The 25,827-nt window shown below is 37.2% G+C and overlaps 1 protein-coding gene across 4 annotated transcripts in view; it reads left to right on the forward strand.

Moving 5' to 3' along the window:
• ARFGEF1 (ADP ribosylation factor guanine nucleotide exchange factor 1) overlaps positions 1 to 25,827 on the forward strand; it is an 86,072-nt gene that overhangs the window by 56,152 nt on the left and 4,093 nt on the right. For 3 of the 4 annotated variants that reach the window (XM_039702855.1, XM_039702857.1, XM_039702859.1), the window contains 17 exons: positions 625 to 776; positions 4,409 to 4,546; positions 7,588 to 7,746; positions 8,063 to 8,213; positions 11,615 to 11,705; positions 12,755 to 12,795; positions 12,884 to 13,053; positions 13,672 to 13,823; positions 13,985 to 14,157; positions 15,157 to 15,317; positions 15,950 to 16,080; positions 16,917 to 17,046; positions 17,993 to 18,128; positions 18,217 to 18,355; positions 22,725 to 22,794; positions 24,411 to 24,540; positions 25,323 to 25,462. In XM_039702855.1, coding sequence (XP_039558789.1) covers positions 625 to 776; positions 4,409 to 4,546; positions 7,588 to 7,746; positions 8,063 to 8,213; positions 11,615 to 11,705; positions 12,755 to 12,795; positions 12,884 to 13,053; positions 13,672 to 13,823; positions 13,985 to 14,157; positions 15,157 to 15,317; positions 15,950 to 16,080; positions 16,917 to 17,046; positions 17,993 to 18,128; positions 18,217 to 18,355; positions 22,725 to 22,794; positions 24,411 to 24,540; positions 25,323 to 25,462 — 2,264 coding nt within the window. The remainder of the gene's footprint in view (positions 1 to 624; positions 777 to 4,408; positions 4,547 to 7,587; positions 7,747 to 8,062; positions 8,214 to 11,614; positions 11,706 to 12,754; positions 12,796 to 12,883; positions 13,054 to 13,671; positions 13,824 to 13,984; positions 14,158 to 15,156; positions 15,318 to 15,949; positions 16,081 to 16,916; positions 17,047 to 17,992; positions 18,129 to 18,216; positions 18,356 to 22,724; positions 22,795 to 24,410; positions 24,541 to 25,322; positions 25,463 to 25,827) is intronic. The other variant, XM_039702856.1, reaches the window with a different exon arrangement.

Below are 25,827 nucleotides of genomic sequence, written 5' to 3' on the forward strand. Positions count from 1 at the left end.
AGATTTAACTTTTTCCCAACATATTTCTATAGTTTAAGTCTTAGGTTAGCCTTATGAACAGATTGCTTGCAGGAAATGTGCATCTGAAAAAAAATAAATACTCTTATTTTCAGTATTCATTCACTTAACATAATGTTATATTGTCATTTTTTAAAATGTGATTATTACATGCTACTTGGATTTCACTGTCTTCATGAGATGGAGGTTCTATTATGGAATTGAAAAGATTTAATGTAGTTCTCACATGGAAAAAGAGCGTCCAGTTATTTGTATTGTTATTTTCTCTACTGATGGATTCCTACGAAATATCTCTTAATTTTGAATTTAGCTTAGTGGATGTGATATTTATGCTGTCAGTTGAGATGATGGATAAGAAATCTCTGTTGTTCAAATATTAAAATTCTGTAAAGATTTAAAAATAGTTTACATTTCAAATACAAGTTTGCCTTAAGTTAAATTTTATCTATATTGTAAAAGAAATATGAGAAAGCTGGTGTGATAATTTCAGAAAGTAAAGATAATACAAAAATGCATCTGAATATTGTACTTAATGAAAAACATAAAATTATTATATTCCTAAAGACACCTAAAGATGCACAAATGAGAGAAAAAATGTGTTTGCAGGTGTTGCTAGTGAGAAGCAGAGGAGACTCCTATATAACTTGGAAATGGAACAAATGGCTAAAACAGCTAAAGCTCTTATGGAGGCAGTGAGCCACGTTCAGGCCCCTTTTACCAGTGCAACACACCTGGAGCATGTGAGGCCCATGTTTAAGGTGAGATACATGTTTAGATTATCATGTAGAATATCACAGTTTCTTAGTACAAAATGCTGACTGACAGGATTTAGAAAAATGCTAAGGATTTGCATCCACGGTGTTTTGCTCATTTTGTGAATTAATTAACTTACTGCAGGAAAGAGAGGATTTTGAACCGTCTAATCTACTTTCATTTACCCTGGAATTTAAGAAGTTTCTGTGCTGGTGCAAGAAGCAGTGGAGCAATATCAGGAAAAACATTTATCTAATGTTGTCTGTTGCAAATTAATACTTTAGAAAGCTGGGACTCTGGTTCTCTGTAGGGGAGGAAGCTGGACATGTATTAAACTATTATTCTAGGCACCTGTCTGCTATTGTGTAAGTGCAAAGCTGTCTGCATCCCAAATGCCTTTCCCATAGCAGTGATTCGGATTCAGAGTATGTTCAGCAGTGCAGGATGCCTCAGTGGGCTCTTGGATGTGGTCTCTGGCATACCTAACTCACAGCAGTCATCTGCCATTGAGATAAATTGTTACAGCTTTACCATACTCTTGTTTGTGCACAAGAAGCATTGGAGCAGTTATCAGGAAAAACATTTATCTAATGTTGTCTGTTGCAAATTAATACTTTAGAAAGCTGGGACTCTGGTCCTCTGTAGGAGAGGAAGCTGGACTGTATTAAACTATTATTCTAGGTACCTGTCTGCTATTGTGTAAGTGCAAAGCACTCTGGTTCTCTGTAGGGGAGGAAGCTGGACATGTATTAAACTATTATTCTAGGCACCTGTCTGCTATTGTGTAAGTGCAAAGCTGTCTGCATCCCAAATGCCTTTCCCATAGCAGTGATTCGGATTCAGAGTATGTTCAGCAGTGCAGGATGCCTCAGTGGGCTCTTGGATGTTCCATAGCAGTGATTTGGATTCATAGAGTATGTTCAGCAGTGCAGGATGCCTCAGTGGGCTCTTGGATGTGGTCTCTGGCATACCTAACTCACAGCAGTCATCTGCCATTGAGATAAATTGTTACAGCTTTACCATACTCTTGTTTGTGCCCTTGTTCAGGTCGTGGTGCTCACATGACCCCTTTGTGAACTGCTTCAGGGAAGTAGTCTCAGACCACTACCACTGAATAAACAAATGCTTCCCTGGGGGGGATGTGCTATGAGGTTAGGTGGAGCTCCAGGCCCAAGAAGCATAGAAACATTTAGGTTGAAATAGACTCTTAAAAGCTTTGAGTCCTGCTGTTGACCCAGTGCTGCCAAGTCTACCACTACACCATGACCTGAAGTGCTGCATTTACGTGTCTGTTAAATGCTTCCAGGGTTGCTGCCTGCACTACTTCCTTGGGCACTTGTTCCAACTTTTTTGTCAATTGCATTTATGAAGGAATTTTTCCTAATATTCGGTGTAAACCTCTCCTGGTGCAACTTGAGGCCACGTGCTCTCATCCTCTCATCCTTTCCCTTGTTACTTGGGAGAACTCCCAAGTAACTTGGGACCAACTCCCATCTCTTTCACCAGCTCCATTGTCCTTCTCTGGACTCACTCCAGCACCTCCATGCCTTTCTTGCAGTGGGGGCCCAGAACTGAACACAGGAGTCAAAGTGTGGCCTCACCAGTGCCGAGTACAGAGCACTGCCCTGGTCCTGCTGGCCAAACTATTCTTCATACCAGCCAGGATGCCACTGGCCGCCTTGGCCACCTGGGCACACTGAGGATCTCTGTGTAAGATTTCTGTCTATGAGGCAAAATTGCAAGTTGTCGCCTTATTTAAAAAACTAGCATAGTATTTGATTTGTATGGAGGAATACTAAGCACAGACCTTGTTAAAAATTTACTTTTAGGTGTCACATAGCAGAGATATACTATACTTTCTCTCTGCTGACTTCCTGAAGGCTGAAATTAAATAATTCACATGCAGGCATCTGTAAAATTCATGGTGTGATTTTCTTCAGGATATCAGCCCTAATACTTCCTACCCTTTACTGTCTGAAAAGTGTATTTTCAAAGGAGCAAAATATGAAGCACTGGTTAAATTAAGACCCTAAACTTATTTCATGAAGGTACAAAAAATAAGAAGTTGTTACTTGAGGATGTTCATAAACTCAAAAATCAAGTGAGAACTGTGGAATTTGAATACCTAATTTCACTTTTTTTTTATTTAGACTTAAATTTTCAGTAAAAATTTACAAATTTCTGGGTATCTCACCCATTGATGTCCAATCAATGATGATCAATAAAATTGATCATTGTAACTGTGTTTACAGATACATTGGCTGAATTTTTAAGACAGAAAAAATTCACTTTATGCACCTATCTAAGCAGCCCAGAATTTATTGTCTGGTTTTGAGGCTTGATTTTCACCTATTTCAGCCTACAAATAACAGCGTACATGTAGTTACAAAGCACAGTATACAGACTATTAGATAGTTCTTAAGAAATTATTTCAGTTTTGTGATTTTTTTAAGATTAGTTTTGGTTACAATAGCAGGGAAAGTTAGGAAGGCATTGGGAAAAAATACACATTTCTGAACATAAAATTATAGAATAGTTTGGATTGAAAGGGACCTTTAAAGGTGATACAGCATGGAATTAAATCCTGAATCTATGAATTCATCCAATGCCTTTAATACTGTCTCACAGTTACAGTTTGATATGTGCAGGCAGTAAATGCATTTTGAAGGTAGTGCTTTTGGAGCTGTTGGGTTAAATGAAACCAAACCTTTGTGGTGCATCATTTTATTATGAAATTAAGTGTGAAATCTATTGCTCTGTGCTGTGCTCATTGACTCTGTATTTCATCTGGGGTGACTTCAGGTAAAACTATTTCTAAAATCATTCTGGGTTCCGTGGTGTTTCCTCTCCATAACTCTGTGTAGTTACAGCAGGATCCTCTGCATTGTTTCTTTCCTCCTTTGGGAGAGGGAGCTGTGTGAAGGAAAGGACTGTGTGGTCTCTTGCAGTGTTCAGTGCCACCTAAGGCAAGAGGAATGGGAAACATCTGTAGTGGCTTAGGCAGAAAGGTGGAGGGAGAAGAGCAACAAAATTAGTAGCAGAGAGATAAGGCAAGAGTCATGCCCTGTATTTTGTTGTTGTTAGCTTACTGTAATTTTAGTGTGATTAATAAAGTTTGCCTTATTTTTACTTCACTCCTTTTTTGTTGTTGTTGTTTTTTCTGGTGTTGTCAGGATAAGCTAGTCTTACTTATGTGCTTTTCATCATAAATCTGTTATATGGTGTGTTGGTTATTACAATAACTCTTCACTCTGTTTTTCAGTATGCAAAGATAAATGTCATCCTGGGAATGCTAAAACTCTTACCAGATATCTAATTGACATAGCTTTAGGATTTGGTTTTTACAACTATCTGAAGATGCCTGTGTTTGTAGCTGAGGGAGAGGACAAGTGCTTTTGAGGGGAGCTCCACTCTGCATTACTTCTGCCTCATTCTGTGTCTCATGTTTCTTCTAACCACACTTCTACTATTACGTTTCATGTCTGTATATTCCGTTTCCTTTTTGTCAAAAGACAGCTTCAAGGTTGATTATGTAAGTTAAGAACGGAATTTACACTTCAGCAGGATGGTGAAACTATAACATTGCCTCCAAGTACCAGCAATTGCTGATGTAACACTTGCTTTGCATGCATTGCAGTTGGCATGGACGCCTTTCCTGGCTGCCTTCAGTGTGGGTCTGCAGGACTGTGATGACACCGAAGTTGCCTCTCTTTGTTTGGAGGGTATACGATGTGCAATCCGGATTGCTTGCATTTTCAACATTCAGGTAAAAAATGTAAGATTGAGACAATGATTTGATTTATGTACCAGCAAGATGTTAGTGGGATTCTAAGTGTCCTTGCTGCTGAAGCTGTGCACTGCAATAGATAGAGGCAGTACTATTCTGACAATACTATTTCATCTGATATTTGACTGGAAGTGTACATGAAGTGACCTTTATTTTTCCTGGTGTTTTTTGGTAAGTGCTTCCATACCTCTGCACTGGATGCTTGTTTCCCTAGAAATTGAGTACTTTTATGTCAAAGTATTTTATTTCGAGCATTGTTACAAAGCTGCTTAGATGTTGTGCTGTTTTATAAAATTAGCATCTCTGTCCTGTAAACATAGTATCTCTGTGCACTGTATTTGAAACACTGTTTTCAACTTCAGAGAGATTATACTAATCCAAGATGTCTATAAATGGTTACTCTTTTAATAGTTATGGCACTGAAAACTTCTGTATGTAAAATTTTGATGTAATGAATGAATGGATCTTGCATGAAGTGCAATGCCAAGAATGCCAGACTCCCTGGCTCCAGAGGGCAGTGGTGATTAAACTTGGGCTTTTTCTGGCTTTTGTTTTTCTATTTAGAAACCAATGGTAGGGAAGGTACAATTATGTTATTGAAGATTATTAGTTAATAAATGGAGTACTGGTCTGCCATAAGTCTGTTATAGACACAGCTGAAGAGAGGGACAGGCAAAATCCTTATGTTTGGCTTTGTGTTATTTCATGTGTATGTTGAAAATGCTTACCAAGAGAACACACACCAACCCAGAAACCATCTGTATGAAACTAAATAGAAGATATTGAACTATGATACAATAGGGAATGCTTTCCTTCCTTTTCCCCTTGTATTTGTATTTGGCAAGTTAGGTAACTTTTTACCACTAATGTGAAAAAGCACATCAGGACCTGTGATACAGCTGCTTTAAAAAGCCCATTTGAGATCATGTGAGGTTTCTTTCCTTCTAAGTTCTGCATGACCGCCTGTTCCTGAGTTGAACAGACTTAAAAATGTAATTAACAAAGCCTTCCTTGGAGCCTGCAGGTGGTCATTGAAACACCCTCCAGTTACTTTTGTTTCTAAGCTGCAAAAGTGGAACTGGTACCAATACCAGTTTCAGCAGCTGCAGAGTTTAGCTCCCAGTCCTGCAGTGGTCAGCTTTGCTGGGGAGATCAAGGACATGTTTGCTCTAAGATCCTTATGATTTGGTTGTACCCTTCCATTGGTTTGGGATATGATTGAATTGGAGGTGTTCCAAAAACAGTATTTTAAATTTCAGAAAATGGGAAGCATTGCTTTTTCAGTAAAAGCATTATTACTTCTTGGTTTTCTGTGGCAATTCTGTTTCGTTGATATAATTAGAAACAGTACTGGTTTGTTGATGATTTCAGTATTACAGGATGGTTCCAATTCACAAGGTCTTGGTTAGATGGGATATTGTCTGACTGCAGACACCAGATAGCTCTGATGGTTTGAAGTAGACTGGCACATGAGTACTTGAGCTGATTTAAGGATGTTTCCTGTTGAAATGAAGTTTTTCCTCATGTGCTTAAGTGGTGATGGCAACTTTACAATTTTCATTATGAAATTAAGATTGGTGTCTATTAAGAGTTAACATTTACACACCTTGAGAGATAATGAAGGGACCTGGATTCCTTTAATTTTAAGAAAATTTCCAATGTACACAATGTAGTTTAAGTTATCAGTGTTCACCTCTAAGAGCTCAATTATAGGTTCTGGTTTTAATTATTTATACTTTTAATCTGAGTCTTGTCACACAGTCTGACTTTTGTCGTTAAGCATCTGAGAAAAGATATGCATCAAAAGGATGTACTTAATCTTATATCATCAAGTTTAAATTTCTGGGTGATGGACACATTGTTTAGTTGTTTGTCTTCTACTGTGCTGGTTTAGAAAAAGTGGGGAGGGGGCAATACCTGCATGAATGAGTAGGACTGAAAATGTTTTGTTTTTACAGAAAATACGCAGTCTGTAGACTCTAGAGCTTCATTGCTTAGTACTCTTTCTTTGAAACTTCGTTTTTCTGTGCTTCTACATAATTGTCTTTGCCAGTGTACCCTGCAGTGATGGTTGGGTTTGAATGTGGCAGCTATTCTGTAGTCAGTGGCTCAGTGGCAGTCTGTCCCTTCTACAACAGCCCACTGCTGGGGTGCTAGTATTTTCTCTGTGGAATCCTGTTCTTCCTGGGTTTGGTTTTTCTAATATTTCATTGTTTTCTGTGCTTAATGATTTTGTACTTAAAAATAGCCCTAAATATCCAAACAGTTAAATATATTTTATAATTTTCATTTGTTTATCTGGTGTACAACCATTTCACTTTACAGCCTTCAGTTTATATATAACAGGAGAATAAAATTCATTGTTAGCTCAACTGTAATCCCTTTTTTACCATTGTAATTGGTTCATGTGAGAATGTGAGATCTGAGGAGTTCCCTTTGTTGTCTGTGATACCATACACTTAAAATTAGGTAACTGGGATTTTTCTTTTGTGAGCTCTGTTTAGATTTTGGTGACTTGCTATTTACCCATGACACTTGCTTCAGAAGCTTCTGAGATGCTCCAAATGGTGCAAATTAAATCAAAAATGTTTTGAGTAATTCCATAGAATTGGCATAACAGGCCTTTTAGATACATTTTTTAGATATTGTTGACCAAAAAATGCTAAAGCTTCAGTGAGTCTGCTTAAGGCAGCATTTTCAGGGTAGGTACTTAGCTAAGTAGCAGCCCTTCTTCTGAAACAGCATCCTGTTTTCCCCAAAAAAGATCAAACCAGAAACGTAAACACATTTATGTGTTCTATGCTGTCAGACATTACCTTTCATGTTCCTGAATAGAAGGAACCCAGTTTCATCCCACAGATATCTTCTTACTGGTGAAGAACTTGAGATATTTTCACTATGCTTTGGAAATTCAGTTCTAGGAAGAGAAAGGTAAATGATATAGTTGATGAAGTCACCCAGATTGTACTAAGAACAAGAAATGGCAAAAATGTTTATGAGACTTGTGTTTCTTTCCTTCCCATTTGTAGCTTGAAAGAGATGCCTATGTTCAAGCATTAGCAAGATTTACATTGCTTACAGTGAGTTCTGGTATTACTGAAATGAAGCAGAAGAACATTGACACCATTAAAACTCTCATCACAGTGGCTCATACAGATGGAAACTACTTAGGAAATTCTTGGCATGAGGTAAAAGTGATTTGTCCTTAAACTGTAAGACAGCATGTTCACTGATTTTCAACACAGTAGTGTGCTTGTTTGTGCATAAACACAGTGGGGTTTAGGTAAGTGCATGTATACTTACTAAAGTAGCAAAACATGTCTAAGTGAGAAATAAAACTGAGAGAGACTAATCCAGTACTATTTAAATATATATTCATTTTAGACAAAAAACCAGATTTTTTGACCTAAAGTATTGGATTTTTTTTTTCTAACGATCTTTACTTGCTATTTACTATTTCACTGCTTTTTTGTTGGTAAACAACTTCTTTATTCTCTGGAATAGATTCTGAAATGCATCAGTCAGCTTGAACTGGCACAGTTAATAGGAACTGGAGTAAAACCTCGCTACATCTCAGGGACAGTGCGTGGCAGGGAAGGTTCTTTTACTGGAACAAAAGATCAGGCACCTGATGAATTTGTGGGGCTGGGACTGGGTAAGTGATGCAGATATTAAGTATTTCATTTAACTGGTTTCTTTCAGAGAACTATTTAAATTTGTTCTGTGTTTTTATGTGAGTTTCTGACAAAAGACCATGAAGTAGTCTTTGTAAAACTTATGCTTTGAATAGACTTACTCCAATTTCTGGAATATTTAGTTTGCTCTGTTATTATTGTTAGGGTGGAAAATGTAAGAAGATTATATATATTATTCACTTCTATTAAAATATCTCTTTCCAACTAAAAATGGATTGCAGATGGTATGACCAGGTTTAATAATATTGCAACGTTAGTGTGCCAAGTACTTTACCAAGCGAGCAAGTCAATATGTGTAGGTTAAGCATCTGTTGTGGAGCTTTGTGAGAAATACACAGTATTCAAACTGAGTGGGAGATTAAATTTAGCTTAAATTCTGAAATTCCATTTCTTTCTTTTGCTGGTTACTTTGGTACTCAGTAAAGTGCCCTTTTTAGGCTTGAGCAAAAATGAGATTGTTTCTTATCTTCCTAGATAAGTATAGGACTTACCTTAAATTTGAGAATGTTGGGGGGGTTGTTTATTTGGTTAAGTGGGAACACAGTTAAAGATATATAGGTGTAGGGTATTTAAAAACTCTGGAAGCATCAAAGTGACAAGTCTTTCTGACTATGAGAAAGTTTCAGTTGTAGTGTGATGCTCAGTATCTCTTGCCTTTTGAACTTCACTCACGGCCAAACAAAAGCTTTGTCTTCCCTCAGTTTTTAATGTAATTTTTTTGAGTAATGGTAATTTTCTGTTTCCCCTGATCTTAGCCCCCAGACTAGTCTTAATCATCCAGCTTTGTGTACTCTCAGACAGTTTTTCTTCTTCTATAGTAATTCCTTTCCTTTCCCTTTTGCTCCCCTTTGGCCTGCCTCTCTGTACTCCCCTCACCTTGCCAAGCATTGATGAAGGGAAATCTTGGGCTTGGAAATCAGTGTGTCTGCCAGTATCTCATACACTGAGTTTCTTCCTGCCATTCCAATATGCATCCTTCAGTTCAATGTTCCCTGATGACTTGTGCAACTTGGCTGCTTCCAAATCCTGGCAGTTTCTCTATGCTGCAGTGACTGGCCTTTAAAAGTTTTAAGTCCTCATAACTCAAGAATGTACGTGGTGTTCAGGTATCCCTAAATCATACTTGCCACTCATTGGTATAGGTCCAGCTCATAAAGACCTTTTGCTGCTGTCAGCTACATTTCTAGGGAAAACAGTTTATGCCCAAATGCATAAAATGTTTTTCTCTGAATTGAATTTATGAAATGCTTATTACAGTATGCATATGGAAACTTGACCATTTTCTTCTTTTTTTTTTTAATAATGTTGCTTCAGTCTTATAGGAAAATGCTTAGCTTGGTTTTTATGCACTATGGGGCTGTTAGAACATTTTCTCAAATGTTTTAGTTATTCCACTTCTTTCCACAAATCCTTTTTTGCAGATAGTTTTATTTTCTGATTACTCCAAAGTATGCATGGGAACTATGGTTTTTAAGCAAGCTTTCTATAAACCTAAACTCCTGTGAAGAAGACATAATGTGTATGTCCATATACACAGACACATATTCTACAGGAAAATAGTTGTTTAGAGTGAGTCAAGTTGCAGTCTGGTGACACAGAAGCTCCATCTTGCAGACCTAGTTGCAAAATCAGATGTGGATAAGCAGCAGCACTCACTCTTCTTGCTGAAGTTAATGTGTTTTTTGAAAAAAACAAAAGCTCCTTTGCTCATTTACTGTCTCAGCAAGGATTCAGGTGTGGCTGTTCAGGCATCTGCATCCAAATGTCTTTATCTCTTGTATTACCTTCCTGTTGTGACCCTTTTTTTGTTGTACTTGGAAATTCAAAACATCACAAGCATGGGGGTTGTAAAAGTGAATGAATAAGCATCTAATCTGTTGCTCCTTGTGTAGGAATGTTGCCATACTTGGAGTTGTAATTGTGAAATTCACATTTCTTCTATGTCAGTTTCTGTTCACAAAGTTGGAAGACAAAACCTGCTGCTGTGAGTAGGCCATAGCCAAAGTATGCCTCCTGGGCACCCAGAAATCCTATTTGGAGAGGGGAAATCTGAGAAATCTCTTTTTTGTAAAGCAGAGTTACCTAGCTGACTCCTGTGTTTGATTGTAAAAGATTTCACAGCTGTTAGAGTGTAAGTTCAGGTTTTTAAGCATTCAATTACAAATCCTGTGATAACAAGGAATTCTCATGTAAGCTGGTAAAGCTGGTTGAGGCTCTGACTCCTTGGAAATAGCCCTTCAAAAATTCTCTTCACACTCTGCTCTTTCTTAGCTGACTCGTTACCAAGATTTGAGCTAATTGACACTGGCGTGCTTGTGTGCTTACAGGAGAAGTCTTGATCAAATCCATACATTGCTGAGATACTAGCATGAGGTTACATCTTTATGTACAGAAAAGTTGTTTCATAAATGCCCTGGAAAAGTACTTCATGTAGGTCAGGTTATGTGACCGACAGTCATCTCCAGCCACCTCCAAGTGTGGATGGAACCCATCAAGAGTCTGAGCCAGGCTGAAACAAAAGAAGTTTTTCTCTCAGCAAACCTCTGAGATCAGAACTACTTGCCTTCTTTCTGTCTTTTGTTCTTTTCTATATTGCTTTAAAAGTAAAAAAAGCCCTCCGTACAGCTTATGTGGAATTACCCAAAGTGATCGCAAGATTCCTGCTCTTTTTTTGATGGTGGTTCAATAGGAGTTTGGAGATTGCTAAAAATTCAGAATTTTTCTCACTGCAAAGTTAGCAGTTTGTTCATATGAGCTTTCCCAGATGTGAGTTGCAGTTTCAAGTCTCCAAAAAAAATAATTGCTGGTTTTATTAATAGATATTACTCTCTATTTTTCGGTGATAATGTTGCTGTAATTGAGATGTTGCTTAAAGATGGAATTTTGGTGGAAGCTCTTCTTTCTGAATGATAAGAAATAAAATCTTTTGGGTTGGATTTACTCACTTGATGCTAATTAAGTGTGAAAAATTCTCCTCTAAGCTATATTCTGTCATATGTTATGTGTTCTAAGTGGCAAGATTACTAGTTTCAGTGAAAAATTGAGGAAAAAAAGGTGGTTCTTGTGGGTTTTATTTTTTCACTTCTATCTGTTGCTCCAAATGTGGACAGTTCTGGGGGACTAATATAATTTATACATGGATAGAGATATAATAATTAGGTAATAAGGATAATTAGGACTTACACCAACATGCAACTGTTCACTGAGATGGCCAGCTCATGCAAGGCAAATTCATAATGTGCTTCCCTTTTTTTTGAATTAAAAAGATATTTAATTATAGTGATAGTGGCACAACTTTTATTCCTCTTTCTTCCCAACCCATTCTGTATTCTTTCTTACCCATTGTTCAATTTTTTTGTAGTTGGTGGAAACGTGGATTGGAAGCAGATAGCAAGTATTCAGGAGTCCATTGGTGAAACTAGCTCCCAAAGTGTTGTTGTTGCTGTAGACAGGTACTGTATTCAATTTCTTTTTGCCACCCGAAGTTCTTCAGGCAGTATTTGAATACCCTCTGCTAAGAAAAGGACCTTACTAATTTATTAATTTATTTGGAAAAAGCCTACATAAAAACTACCATAGAAAATTGCTTTTCAGCTGGGGAGGGACGGATTTTTTTTTGTATCATGGGTATTTGTGCAAGGAGTAGGGCAAATATTAGACAAGAAGCTTATTTACTGATAAAAAAATGACTGCAGAAGACTTACAGAATGGAGTCTGCTGTAGTGTCTGCTGAATCTTGATTTGCTGTATATAGTAACAGATTGCAAATCTCATTTTGCCTTAATACTGAGGGCATTATTGTCTGACTCTTTTTCTCCTAAATGTAATTACTGACTCCCTGCTTTCCTCTAGGTTATGTAGATATTGTCTGAAATGACCAAAATTGTTATTCCAGCCTTCCGTTCTATGAATCACATTTATTTTAACTGGATTTGGCTAGGCAGAATACGTATTCTGAACATTCTCTGTTTATATCGTACAGTAGTGCTCAGACTGGTGTTCATGGATCTTGCTTGCTCAGCATCTGAGAAATCAGAACATACAATTTTCTTAAGGTTGTCAAAATTGGTGAAGAGGTATCATTTTGAAGGCTTACAAATATTTCCATGGTTGAAGTACAGGCGGCAAGATCAATGAAAAGTTGTGTTGCAGTAAAATCACATCGAGTGCACTGGAAGCTTGATGTCAAAGACACCATAGCTGTTTAGGTTTGCAGTGTCCCTCCCTGCTTCATAATGGGAAGTGTTTCAAATATCTACTTTCCATGGCAAATGCATATTATGCACTCTGGAGACATTTGAGTTCTGTATTTCAGTCAGGGATGATAAAAGCTGACAGTATTCACACTGTGTCTTTACAATTGTGAAAAATTGTTTTTTAGTAAATAAAAGTAATCAGAGACTGTCTATATATTAAGAAAAATAAGACAAGGAAGCTTGAGTACATTTAACAGATGCTTTTCTTACTAAATTTTAACCATGTCTTTAACTGCACTTTACAGAATATTTACGGGATCTACAAGGTTGGATGGAAATGCTATTGGTAGGTTTCATCTCTTCCCTACCCCTCCCCACCCCTGTAAACTAAACCTTGGAAAAATATTGCATTAAAATCTGTGGTCATTCAACAGTGGATTTCGTTCGCTGGCTTTGTGCTGTGTCTATGGATGAGCTGCTGTCTGCTACCCACCCTCGAATGTTTAGTCTGCAGAAGATAGTAGAGATTTCTTATTACAACATGGGCCGGATACGGTTACAGTGGTCTAGGATCTGGGAAGTTATTGGTGATCATTTTAATAAGGTATCCCTGTTAATGCTTATAGTGCATACTCCTTCAGTTATTTATACAGATTATTTTGAGATTTATTGGAAGATCATGCATATATGAATCAGAGTGGTTTTTCTGTCCTTCTCTGTAAGCTTAAACAAACAAAAATTGTCAAGCTGGAAAGACCTGTGAGAAGGCAGAGGTACACAGTATAATAAATATAAAAACAAAAATCTACATTAAGTTATTTACCATGACCTGAGTCATGGTAAACTGGCTGCTGTTAGTTTTTGCTGTTATTTTTGGGGTGTTTCATGATGCTTGGTTTAAGAGGTTGTCTTCAAGTTTAAATTGACTCTTTATCAAATGAATGTTTGACATGCATTTTTAATACAGCTGTTGAAGTCTTTTTTAGATGGCTTGCTTATTTTTAGGAGGTTTTAAATGCCGGATTATTTAACATAGAAATTAGCTGGAATTAGGGATTACTGAATTGCATAAACAGTGTGGTTTCTGGAATTGACTTCTGTTTAATTTTGTTAATTTTTCAGTACTGCTTAGTTCTCTGTTATCAACTGTAAAGGCAGCTTGTGCTGAATCCATATGAATTCTGATGCAAGCTTACTCTGCATTTCTATTCTACATTCTCAGGTTGGCTGCAATCCCAATGAAGATGTAGCTATTTTTGCAGTAGACTCATTAAGGCAATTGTCAATGAAGTTCTTGGAAAAAGGAGAACTTGCTAATTTCCGATTCCAGAAGGACTTCCTAAGACCATTTGAACATATCATGAAGAGAAACAGGTAATAACATACAATTAACTGAATTGCCTGGGATCACAAGCATCAACTTCTGCAATTAATGTTTCAAATTGCTTTTGTAAAATCAGTCGTTAGAGAATTATACTATTCTAATTGATTATGTAATATAGTTGAAAAAAATATTGTTTATTGTCCTAATTTAGGTCTCCTACTATTCGAGACATGGTTGTACGGTGTATTGCACAGATGGTGAATTCCCAGGCTGCTAACATTCGTTCTGGCTGGAAAAACATTTTTTCAGTGTTTCATCTGGCAGCCTCAGATCAGGATGAAAGTATAGTGGAACTGGCATTCCAGACTACAGGACACATTGTCAGTGAGTATGAACAACATTCAGACATCATGGAAGCGAGTGTCACTCCAGAGCCCAAGAAGCTTTGTCTGTGGACTGACAGCCTGCATAGTAGAGCCTGCTTCATGTCTTGGAACCAGTGATTTACACTTTCCAATCACTTCTCGGGGAAAATGCTTACCAAAGTCATTCAATAAGATTAGAGTTAACTGGTTTTCTTTTTTGCCTTTTTAAAAAAAACTTGTCTGTTTGTTGCATTCTGTAGTAAAATAACTTAGGCCTTAGATAATTCTATTTAGTGTGTACATTTTTATTTAAGTGAAGTATTCTGGGGTTTCCCCTAGCAAAAAAAAAAAAAAAAAAACCCCAAAAAAAAACCAAAAAAAGCTTATATACATATTTTACTAATAGGTTGTTTACTTATCTTTCTCTTGTTTTTCTGAATTGTGCTTGTGTAAGGCCTGTGTAGGAGAAAGTGCTGATCTAGGGAGGCACTATGATGATTTCTTCTTTCTCTCTTTGTTCTAATCTAGATCCCAGGCTTTAAGGGATCTCTTTATTCTGTCTGAACATCTGCAAGTTTATGAAACTGTTTCATCTTTGATGAAGCACTTTTTTTTTTTTCAAAGGCAGCTATTTAAAAACAAGGCAGCCTGTTGCTGGGGAGGAGGTCCATTAGTAGACGGAACTCCATACTTCATGTGTCTCTCTTAAGCTGTGGTGACACAGACTAGTGTTAAACAGTAAGCCTATTGCTCTAGTCTCTCTTAACTGTTACATTTCCCTGATTTAGTCCAGGTGCTACCTTCATTTACTTTAAATACTCACTGTCAAAATGAAATGCCCTCTGGGAAATTTTTTTTATTCCTTCTTTTTCTTTAGTTTTTCTTTCATCTCAGGCATTTGACAGTACCAATCAATGAACCAGTCTCTCATGACTTCTGTTACAGACAGTTCATATTAGAATTAATAGATTTTAAAGCATGACACTTTTTTTTTCTCCTGTTCACACTTTTCTCTCAGCAATCGTGTTTGAAAAACACTTCCCAGCAACCATAGATTCTTTCCAGGATGCAGTGAAGTGCTTGTCTGAATTTGCCTGCAATGCAGCATTTCCAGATACCAGTATGGAAGCGATCCGCCTCATTCGCCACTGCGCAAAATACGTGTCTGACAGGCCTCAGGTATAGTCTGTGTTAACTAAATTACAAGGGCTTTTGTAGAGAAAAAAGAGTTATGCTACACTTACTGGCTTCCCTCCAAGTTTCATGGATTAATGAGAAATTTACTTTATTCAGAAACAATATAAGTTTAAAATGCCACAGGCTTTGAAAGTATCAGTGATTTTCCTAGTCTTCTTTTATTCCCCTTTGCCCATCCCTATCACCCAGTTCAGCTGATGACTCGCATTCCTGAGAGCTGTTGGAAATCAGCATATCTCAGGATCTGCTGTCTGCAGGGAAATGTGAAGAAATGGATAACCAAAAATATTGATATCCTCAAAATGTTATGGTTAGGTCCTCACTTTCAGAGCTATCTCTATAAAAAAATGAGAGCAAGAGACTCCCACGGAACTGCAAGCAAAAACTGGTGCTTGAATTTCTAATCTTGTTTATTTTTTTAAGTTTATTCATCATAATAAACTAAGCATTAGTTGGAAAAACACTTAATTTTCCCAGTGTTACTGTTTTGATTGCCAGCTCATGAGGTATCAGGGTGTAATACTCTTGCAGGAGAGATTGTTGCTTACAGTCCAAATTGTGTTCTATTTTGAAGAATCTAACTTCTGTGACTGTGTAACTGTTTCCTTCTGAAGGCATTCAAGGAATACACAAGTGATGATATGAATGTAGCTCCTGAAGACAGAGTGTGGGTGCGAGGATGGTTCCCAATTCTCTTTGAGTTATCCTGTATCATCAATAGATGCAAATTAGATGTAAGAACCAGGTAACAATCAGTATTTGTAATTCAAACTTTAAAAGGCTTACTTTATATTTTGAAACAAAAACAACTCTTGGTAAATGTAATCACTGTAAAATGACAAGTATTTAATTTGGGTGATAACTGCGGAAACAACAAACACCTTTTAAATAGACACTGGAATATAGAAATTAAGTCTGTGTTCTGTACATTTGAAATTTTGATTTTCTGTTATAATAAACAACAAAGTTATGTAGATGTGATTGCATTCTGTCTTGCTCATCCCACTTACCTTGGGGATTTTAAAATTCATTTTATACCATGATTCATTAAGTGATTAAGGATTGCAGAAATGGTTAAAAAAAGCAAAGCTGTACTCTGATTTCATGTAAAACTTGCTTATTTTCCTGGAATATGATTTTTCCCTTGTAAAGTGTATTCAGTTACAGTTTTGATGTGAAATATGAGGGGTTGTACACAAATAACTTTAAATTTACACATTGGCATGGGAGCTGTGCATCTGGATCCCTTTATAGCTGGCGAAGGTTAATAATGGTTTCTAGACTTTTGTACTTTTTAACTGGAAATATTTGTTTATTAATTTTTGTGGGCCTTGGTAAAAGAGTTGATTTACTATTTTAATTTTAATTTACCACAGCTCTCAAAAATATTTTTGGCTATTGCCTGCAACCATAAAATGCTTTTTTACAAGCTGATTTTCTACTTATATTTTGTGTACACATGTGTATGTATAATGTTCTCAACAGTATTTGAATTTGTTATTGCTGCTGTAGTTGTACTTACTTGGTCTTGTTCATGTCTTTCTGTACCTCCTGGTATAAGTTGTTCTTTTATCATTTCAGGGGATTAACAGTAATGTTTGAAATAATGAAGACATATGGCCATACTTATGAAAAACACTGGTGGCAGGATTTGTTTCGGATTGTCTTCAGGATATTTGACAACATGAAACTGCCAGAACAGCAGACTGAGGTGATAAAAGTGGAGGAAGATAATTTACATGAGAACCTCATCTACAGTAGACAACCTGTAATATAACTTAGTCAAGTAATGTAGGGTAAACCTCAAAACTTGATGGTGGACGTGTGGTTCTAGTAGCCTTGTCTTGTTTTAATGGCCTTCTGTTGGCAGGTGTTGTCACTTTCTTCATTTTTTAAAGCCATATGTGTAAAAGACCTAGGAGTTTACACTAGGAACAGCAGAAGAATAGCATAAAATACAATGTATCTAGGGTTTGTAAGAACTGTAGCTTTTACGTGATGTTTGGAATGTGAGACACACAACGTGCTCACTTGAGTGAGACTTGTAGTCAGCAGTGAAGTCACAATTAGGAGAATTTTTGACGACAAGGCAAAAAAAAACACCTCAGGCAAACTGAAACCAAAAAAACCCATAACCAACCCACAAACAAACATAAACCACACAAAACAGTACTGTGCTATCATTGCACACTTTTGACCAGCCATTTGGGTTTTGATCTGCCAAACCAGAACCAGGTACTGTTCTCAAGAACAACTCAAATGGGCTTCAAAATGTAACTAATGTGTAAAATATTAGTATTAGAAGTTAGATCAAAATTGTCAATTGTTTGTGAGGCTTTGTCTGGCTATTTGTAGTAGGACATGTCTCACTTCATTAATTTTTTTTTCCCTGGAAAATGCTTAAACAGCTTTAGCTTGGTGTTAAATCATTGAGCTAGGATTGGACACTAAGACAGTTGTTTGTCTGTTCCTGTAGTTCTTTTTAAACGTGCTAGTTAGCAAAGCAGGAATTAAGGCTCCAAATTTTGATGTTTTGAGATGCAGAAATGAATTTCATGTCACTATAAAGCAAATTGAGTAAATACAAATGTTCATCTATATGCTTGTCCAGAAGTTTCACCTTCAGGTTGTAACTCTTCTTTTTTTTTGACTCCTAGAAAGCTGAATGGATGACAACTACTTGTAACCATGCACTTTATGCAATCTGTGATGTATTTACACAGTATTTAGAAGTACTTAGTGATGTTCTTTTGGATGATATATTTGCACAGCTGTACTGGTGTGTGCAGCAAGGTAGGAACTGTACAAACTATGTTAAAACAATGTTAACATTTTACTCTGTTGAATGTGAATGAACAAATACCCTGTTTGTCTCTTACAGACAATGAACAACTGGCACGATCTGGTACAAACTGTTTGGAGAATGTTGTCATCCTTAATGGTGAAAAGTTTACCCTAGAAATCTGGGATAAAACTTGCACTTGCATGCTGGATATTTTCAAAACTACAATCCCTCATGCGTAAGACAACTGTTATTATTTATACTTTGTAAAATAGTTTCACTAGATTATTTACACATTTCAAACTCTTAGATATCTCATAGGTGGGATGAACAAAAAGCTGTTAAGTGAGGACTAAAGAGAAATAGACTTACTTGCAATGTGGTGATAAATTAGGTGTAGGTATTCTTCTCTATTGTTAATGATGAAGTGTTAAAAACTAAAATACTGTATAGGAGATAAGCAAAAAAACTCTCCAACAACCCCCGGAATGTAACATGAATCAGTTTTAAGGTCTTGGATTTTTAGAGAAGTCCTGTCTGTTTTTTTTGTTATTTTCTTTTTTGTAATAGAAGATGCAGGCATTGCTGTTTGTAATTACATGCAGAGCTTTTGCCATAAAATACTGCAGCAGTCTTACAGATTTAAGTCTCTGTGGTGAGGGTTAATTTCCATCATATGTTTATATTAATATTTTTGTGAAAATGATCTTGGATATTTGGTAATTCTTTTCATTCATATAATGACTCTGTGTGAGGTTTCTTGGAGTAAGGCTGCAGTAATCTGAGTGCTGTGTTTCATCCAGTTCATATTCCTTGTTTCTGGGACCTACTTTAATCCTGAAGAAAACTGAAGCTAAAGGAACCTTCTACATGTCAGTCTTTCCTTAATTTTAGAGTTGTATATCAGATAGGACTGTAAGAGAGCTTCATCAATCCATTAAAAGATAAAATCTGTCACTACCTTCCTTTTTTTTTTAAAGTAAGTTGGTATAAACTAATTCTATCAAAAAATAACTATAAAATGAAGCTGAAATATTTAGCTGAAATATTTAGCATTCATATGAATATTTAGCAAGATACTTCTGCATTTTGATAACTGCCAAAAATAAAATTGTAAGCCACATCTCTGGATGTGGAAGTCCAACCGAATTAACCCTAACTTATTATGGCCGATACTTGAAAGATTTTGAAGTTAATATTCACTAGCAGAATATTTGCTTTGGTTTCAGCTTATGATCAAAACTTAAATTTCTGGGTATTCTTATAATTGAATATTAGAAGCCGTTCTAGAGCACCATTTTGGATAGCTTAATATTTAGACATACTCAAAATACTCCTGTTGCCTTTAGTTATATATAATTTTAAATATCTAATTTTAAATATTTGCTTTGATGTTGAGGCCCTTCTGCTTCTCAAATGGATTCTTTTCCTTGGGAGAGTATCACATCTCCTTGCTTTTACTTTCTCTTTATTTGTCTTTTAATTTATCTATATAATCTTTTGAGAATTTCATTATATTATTCCTCCTTAAATTTCTGGGAGGTTCTCAACCTTTGTAGTCTCATTTTGATTTTATGTGAGGGTACTCATCTCTTTTTCCTTCTCTTTCTGAGTCCTAGGAGGACACTTCTTTTTTGCCTCTCTTTTTATGGCATCTGGTTCTTTTTCTGAGACTCCTGGTTTGGCTGACATTTCATATTTTATTTCTTAGTCCCTCTATTAGCCTTTGGGGTTTTTTGTTTGTTTTTGGGGTTTTTTTTTTTGCGCTGGAACTTTTTCTCCCCTCCCATTCTTAGTGTTTTTATTGCTTTCTTTTTTGACAATGCAGTTTTAATACTCAGCTTGTTGTGGTGCCTGCCTCAGTGCTTAGAGAAGGCAAATGATGTCTTTACCTTTGTTTTTCCATGCCTGGAAGTAACACAGTAGTTAATGTTGAAATGAAGACAGACAAATCACACGGTGGTGTGTATGAAAACTTTATGGGCAAGTGCTTTATTGCCAGTTGTCTTCAAATAGTCAGAGGCTGCAACTCTCTGGAGTGTAAAGTGTCTTCTGGCAGAAGTTCTTAATAGTCTGATCAGATGGGGTTACATTTGTTCTTTTTTAGCATTCATATGAAATATCTTCCAGGTGTTGTGCAGCTTCGCTAATTTAAGAGCTGCAACATTGGCTGCACGAGTTCTTAGTTACAGTATCAGCCTCTGCTGGTTTTGGCAAGTTACTTTTTTGCAAAGAAAGTGGATCATATTTCCTTGTTTGGAAAATGTACTATAATATTTACTCAGCTACCAATTTTTGCAAGGATCAGTTACTAGAAAACCACAAACCATGCTTCTGCCAAGCTTTGCAGATCACTGAGGTGTTGATAGCTGAAGATACTAACACAGAATGGCACAGAATGGCTGAAGTTGGAAAGGGCTCTAGAGGTTTGTAGGCCCAACCCCTCTACTTAGGCATGGCCACCCAGAGCACTTTTCCCAGGACCATGTCCTGACTTTCAAATATCTCCAAGGAGGGAAGCTCCACAGCCTTTCTGGGTAACCTCTGCCTTGTGTTTGATCACCCTCACAGTGAAAAAGTGTTTCCTATTGCTCATAGGGAGCTTCCTGTGTTTGTGCCATTGCCTCTGGTCCTGGCATTGTGAATCACTGGAAAAAGCCTGGCTCTGCTTTGGCGCCCCACATTTCAGATATTTATAGTGTGTTGAGATGTCCTGAGCCTTTTCCTCTCCAGGCTCTGCAGTTCCTGTTCTCAGACTCTCCTCATGGGAGAGATGCTCTGGTTCCTTCTTCACCTTTGTGACTTTTTGCAGAGCTTTCTCCAGTAGGTCCATGTCTCTGAAACAGGGGAGCCCAGGACTGGCCACAGTGCTGAGCAGAGGGGCAGGGTCCCCTTCCCACCTGCTGGCAGCTCTCCTCACACAGCCCAGGGTAGCATTTGCTTTCTCTGCAGCAAGGGCCCCCTGCTCACTCATGTCCTTCCTGGTGTCCCCCAGGATGCCCAGGGCCTTCTCTGAGGGCCAGGCTGCTTCCCAGCTGGGCAGCCCCCAGCACGTCCTGGGGCATGGCCTCGTTCCTCCCCAGGTGGAGAACTTTGTTCTTCCCTCACGGAACTGCACAAGGTTCCCATCAGCCCATTTCTCCAGCCTGTGGAGGTCCCTCTGGGATAGCAGCATGACCCTCTGGTGTATCAGCCACTCCTCCTACTTTGTGTCATGCAGCTTCCTGAGAGTCCTCTCTGCCCCATCACCCAGATCATTAGGATGGACAGATTGGGCCCAGTATTGATCCTGGAAAGTATCTGGCCTCCAGCTAGATTCTGTGCACCTAATCACTGTCCTCTTGGCTTAGCTGCTCAGTCAGTTTTCAATCCACCTCACTGTTTGCTCATCTAGTCTATTGATTTTTGCTTATTTTAATAGTTTCTTTAATTTTTCTTTTACTTTAATTTCTCTTCTGTTTATATTTTTTTGTTAATTTAATTTTCTGAAGCTTCATGAGAGTGAGTCTTGGCTTTCTGTTGCTGAGAAATCCAGTGTGAGTGCCCTCTTTGTCTTCAAAAAATTGAAGAGTTAGAATTGGTCCCTTGCATAAATTGTGATGGTCTGGCCTCTACCGACTCACAATGGCTCATTATCCCAATGCCTCAATTTATGTTCTTGCAGCTTTCAAGAATCAATTCAGTTCTCTGTTCTACTTTATTTGTTGCCTTATGACCTGCCTCAAGATTTTGTCTTTTCTTATCTCCAATTTTTCTTTTTCATTATCCAGTATTCAGTTTTCTGGAGATCAGTGGTATATTTATTTAGGAAGCTTAACTCGGTGTAAAAGCTCTCCCTTAGGAAATGCAGATACAAATGTCCAATATGTGTTACCTCATGCAGATTGAGACTAAAGAGTTTGAGGTCATTACAATGACAAGTAACCAAAATCTTACTTTGCAGCAGTAAATTGGATACAACAAGAAACAATGGGACAACTTAGGTTATTTAATCCAATTTCTCTTGATTCTTGGCAGGCACAGTCAGTAAGTTACAATTAGTGTAGAAATTTTTTAATGCTAAGGTTAAGATCCTCAAGACAGCAGTGTCCTGTAGGAAATCAGCAGGGAAGAGATCAGAAGTATTGTCAATGATTTGATACCTCTAACAGCAATGAATCCTGAGAGGAAGAGGTGGATTTTTAAATAGAATTAGAAACATAATCCTGGAATATACCCCAGACAGAGAATGCACAATATCTTCAAATGTTTGTGTGATTTCTTCTGGAGTAGATTCATTCCTTATTCTAGGTCAGGCTTAAGGCAGTGTGGGAGAAGAGGCCCACTAATGGCACTAAAACACTGCCTTAGGACAAATCCAGTATTTCTGAGAAAAGCTAATCCACCTCAATACAGCCCACTTGTCCATATCCAAGGTAGTTGGCAGAAACGTTGAAGTTCTACAAACACAGTACTTACACTTCTGAACATGGATGAAAAAGCAAAGTGCGCTTAGAATTAAAATTAATGCAAAAAACCCACACCATCTTGAAGGGGACTTTTTAGAGCGTTGGTTCTGATTTATATTTGAAACATAGTAAATTTGGGACTGGTGTTGTGTTTTCAAGGCTGCTGACTTGGCGACCGGTCGGTGGGGAGTTCTGCTCTGCCTCTCCCTCTGATGGAAAAGAAAAACTGGTAAGGTGCTGAAATAAATAAAACAATAATTTAAGATTGCAAGAGCTCAGTACAAATGTGTTGTGATATAGAATAGGTGAAAAATATACTTGGTTTAAATACATTTTTCAGTTTTGATGTATGTGATTTTTTTTTTTCCAGCTCAAGTGCTATTTAATGTTTAAAAATGGCAAGAAATTAATTGATAAAAAAGTATCTATTTGTTTGCAGCAAAGATGACTTCCATAAATTGGCTGTAGGTAGTTACCTTTGTTCATTTTAGGTAATGTTGTGTGTCTGGCAGGTTTCTCTAATACTGTATTTGGCCTTTGGGTTTTTTGTGGTTTGGGTCATAGTTTTCTTTCATTTTGATGTATTGGAAAGAAGAGAAACTGCTGAAGAGGGATAGATTGACAGATTTACTTTTTTTGCCTCCAAATTTTCTCTTGTAATAAGACCTTAAATATCTATTTAAAATAGAAAATTTGTATAACCATCAGATTTCTTGGTGTTGATTGAACAAAGTGATGTGAAGTCTGGATTTGCCTGCAAGTGACAGCTCCTGTAGCTGCCTTGCTACTGATGAGAATTAGTTTAGCTTTTGGACATTCTCACAAGATTGCTGCATAAAGTTCTTTATAGATTAATGAAGCACTTGATACAAGTTGCTCAAGGATAATGGTCCCAAATGAGCTTTACTGAGAGAGCCTGACTCCCTCCATTTATCTTTATGAAGTGTTACCATAATTCAGCTTAAACAGAGTAAATGTTTCTGACGTCCAGTTCTCATTATATGGGTATCGTACCTTTGTGCTGTACCATGACTCACTTATATGGTTTGATCTAAACATATTGGCTATCTTTTTGATCCATTTATGTCAAATATAATAGCATGCATAAATGGCAAATAAATGTCTTAGTCTTGAATAAATTGAAAGATCTTTTCCCTTTGAAATATTTTAACGTGAATGTTTTAAAAAATTTTTGTCTTCAGTGTAAAAAGATATTTTGCAACTTCAGAATTAACAGAACTTAATAAATTAATAAATAATGAAATAAATGAATGGTGAAATAAATGATACTAAAGGAAAAACATTTTTGCCTCTCTCATTTAGTAGGATGGAATCTTTGCAGGCTTTGGATAATTTCATCTCATTTTTCTTTAGGCTGCTCAAATATGGTGGAGTGTTTTGCTATCAGTAGACATGATACCTAGTAAAATATATATTTTTACTTAGTAGAGATGAAAACTTTGGTTATCTACTGATATGAGAAGCTGAGGTGTTCTTTGCAGGAACCTGCCAGTAAACCTCTTACTCTTGATCTTGTAAAAGCTTTAGTAGCTCTTGGATGACAGAAGAAAAGCTTGGAGGGAGTACAGAAACCTATGTGAAAAATGCTGCTCATTGCCTTTTCTGTGTACTTAAGTATTTGTTACTTGTTAAATTTTCAGTTGTTTCTTAGTAGCTCATCTTTCCGGTACATCTTTCATGAATGCTCATAGCAAATATGACTGAAGAGAATGAAAGTGCAGTGTTGAAACAGCAAATGTCTTCAGCTCTGAAGAGCACAGCACTATTACCAATTACCAGAAGTTTTCTCTAAGTTAGTTACTTTTTTTTTTTCTTTCTTTTCAGGATACAATCTCCCAGAAGTCAGTAGATATCCATGACTCCATCCAGCCTCGCTGTTCAGACGGGCGCCCATATCAGCCCAGCACAGGGGCCACGGTAGCGGAAGAAGCAAGTAAAGCCAGGCCAGCAGCAAGTGCGTGCTCTGCAGGGCTTGGCATCTGCTATCTGTGTACAGTAGTGTGTACTAGATCTTTGATATATTACTTACAGTCCCAGCTGTGACTTCAGAAACATGATGTGAAGAAATCACATTTTTGTCTTCATGTAGTGTGACAGAATTCTCTTGGACTCCTATGGGTCCACATATTTGCCTGTGTTTTAAAAATCTAAGAGTTCAACTGCAAGCTTCTAGGCTTTTTAGCCAAAGCAAAATATTGAAATAGTAGTCTTCTTACAGTGCTCTGTGAGATTTCTTTTCTTAGGAGCAGAGATTTTCAGTGCATAATGCAACAGAAGCAGTAGCTGAGAAAGAATTCTGTATATGATTAGAAGAGGAGTATCAAACCCTTATTTAAGATCCTTCTGCAGTTATGTTTCATTGCTCAAAATGGTCGTGTGGTACATCAGTACTTGCCACAGCTGCAAACAATCATGATGCCAAAGCTGTGCTAAGCCTCCTGCCTGGGAACAGCCTCTGGCTCTTGCTATAGCACTGAAGGTCCACGTCACTCATTTTGGTGATTTTTAGGTAACACTGAACCAGGTTGATCCAATGTATCACAGACAACTTCGGGAAACAGTTTTTTACGAAATTCCAGTTGGTAACATGGTGATCTGTCCTGGTATTAGTAATTCCAGCAGGTGGATTCCAGGTTTGGGTTACACATGTGCTTGAAGTTAAACTGTTCTTCAACATGCCCTCAAAACAGCTCAAAAAAGTTCTTTAGTTAACAAGTAATTTTCTTTCCTTTACAGAATTTCCAGAACAGAAGTTATTTGCTGCTCTTTTGATCAAATGTGTTGTACAGCTGGAACTTATTCAGACCATCGATAACATTGTGTTCTTCCCAGCAACTAGCAAAAAAGAGGATGCAGAGAATCTAGCAGCAGCACAAGTAAGTGGAACTGATAGGTACCTCTCCTTTCAACACCTTTTCCTACAAAGGTTTTAATACAAAGTTTCTTGAACTGCTGTAGCATCTGCTAATTTACATTTTTTACATGTGTTTGGGAATTTCCATTGGACTGTTGAGATCTTTTACAACTTCCTTTAAATTGTATTTGCTGTGCCAGGGCAGCACTGTGGAGAATAAAATATGTATTGCTCAAAGGGATTTTTGTAACTGGGATGTGGGTACAACCTTTAATACAGCATTAAGTTTAAGTGCAAATACAGTTGTAGACAGGGTAGGATTGAGTTATCACAGGAGCTTGCTGAAAACAGTTGTGAATTTTTACTTCAAATCTTTTTCTTCCTTTT

Source organism: Passer montanus, unplaced genomic scaffold (assembly GCF_014805655.1).
Source record: "Passer montanus isolate IOZ18808 unplaced genomic scaffold, ASM1480565v1 scaffold16, whole genome shotgun sequence".
In the NCBI taxonomy this organism is placed as follows: Eukaryota; Metazoa; Chordata; class Aves; order Passeriformes; family Passeridae; genus Passer; species Passer montanus.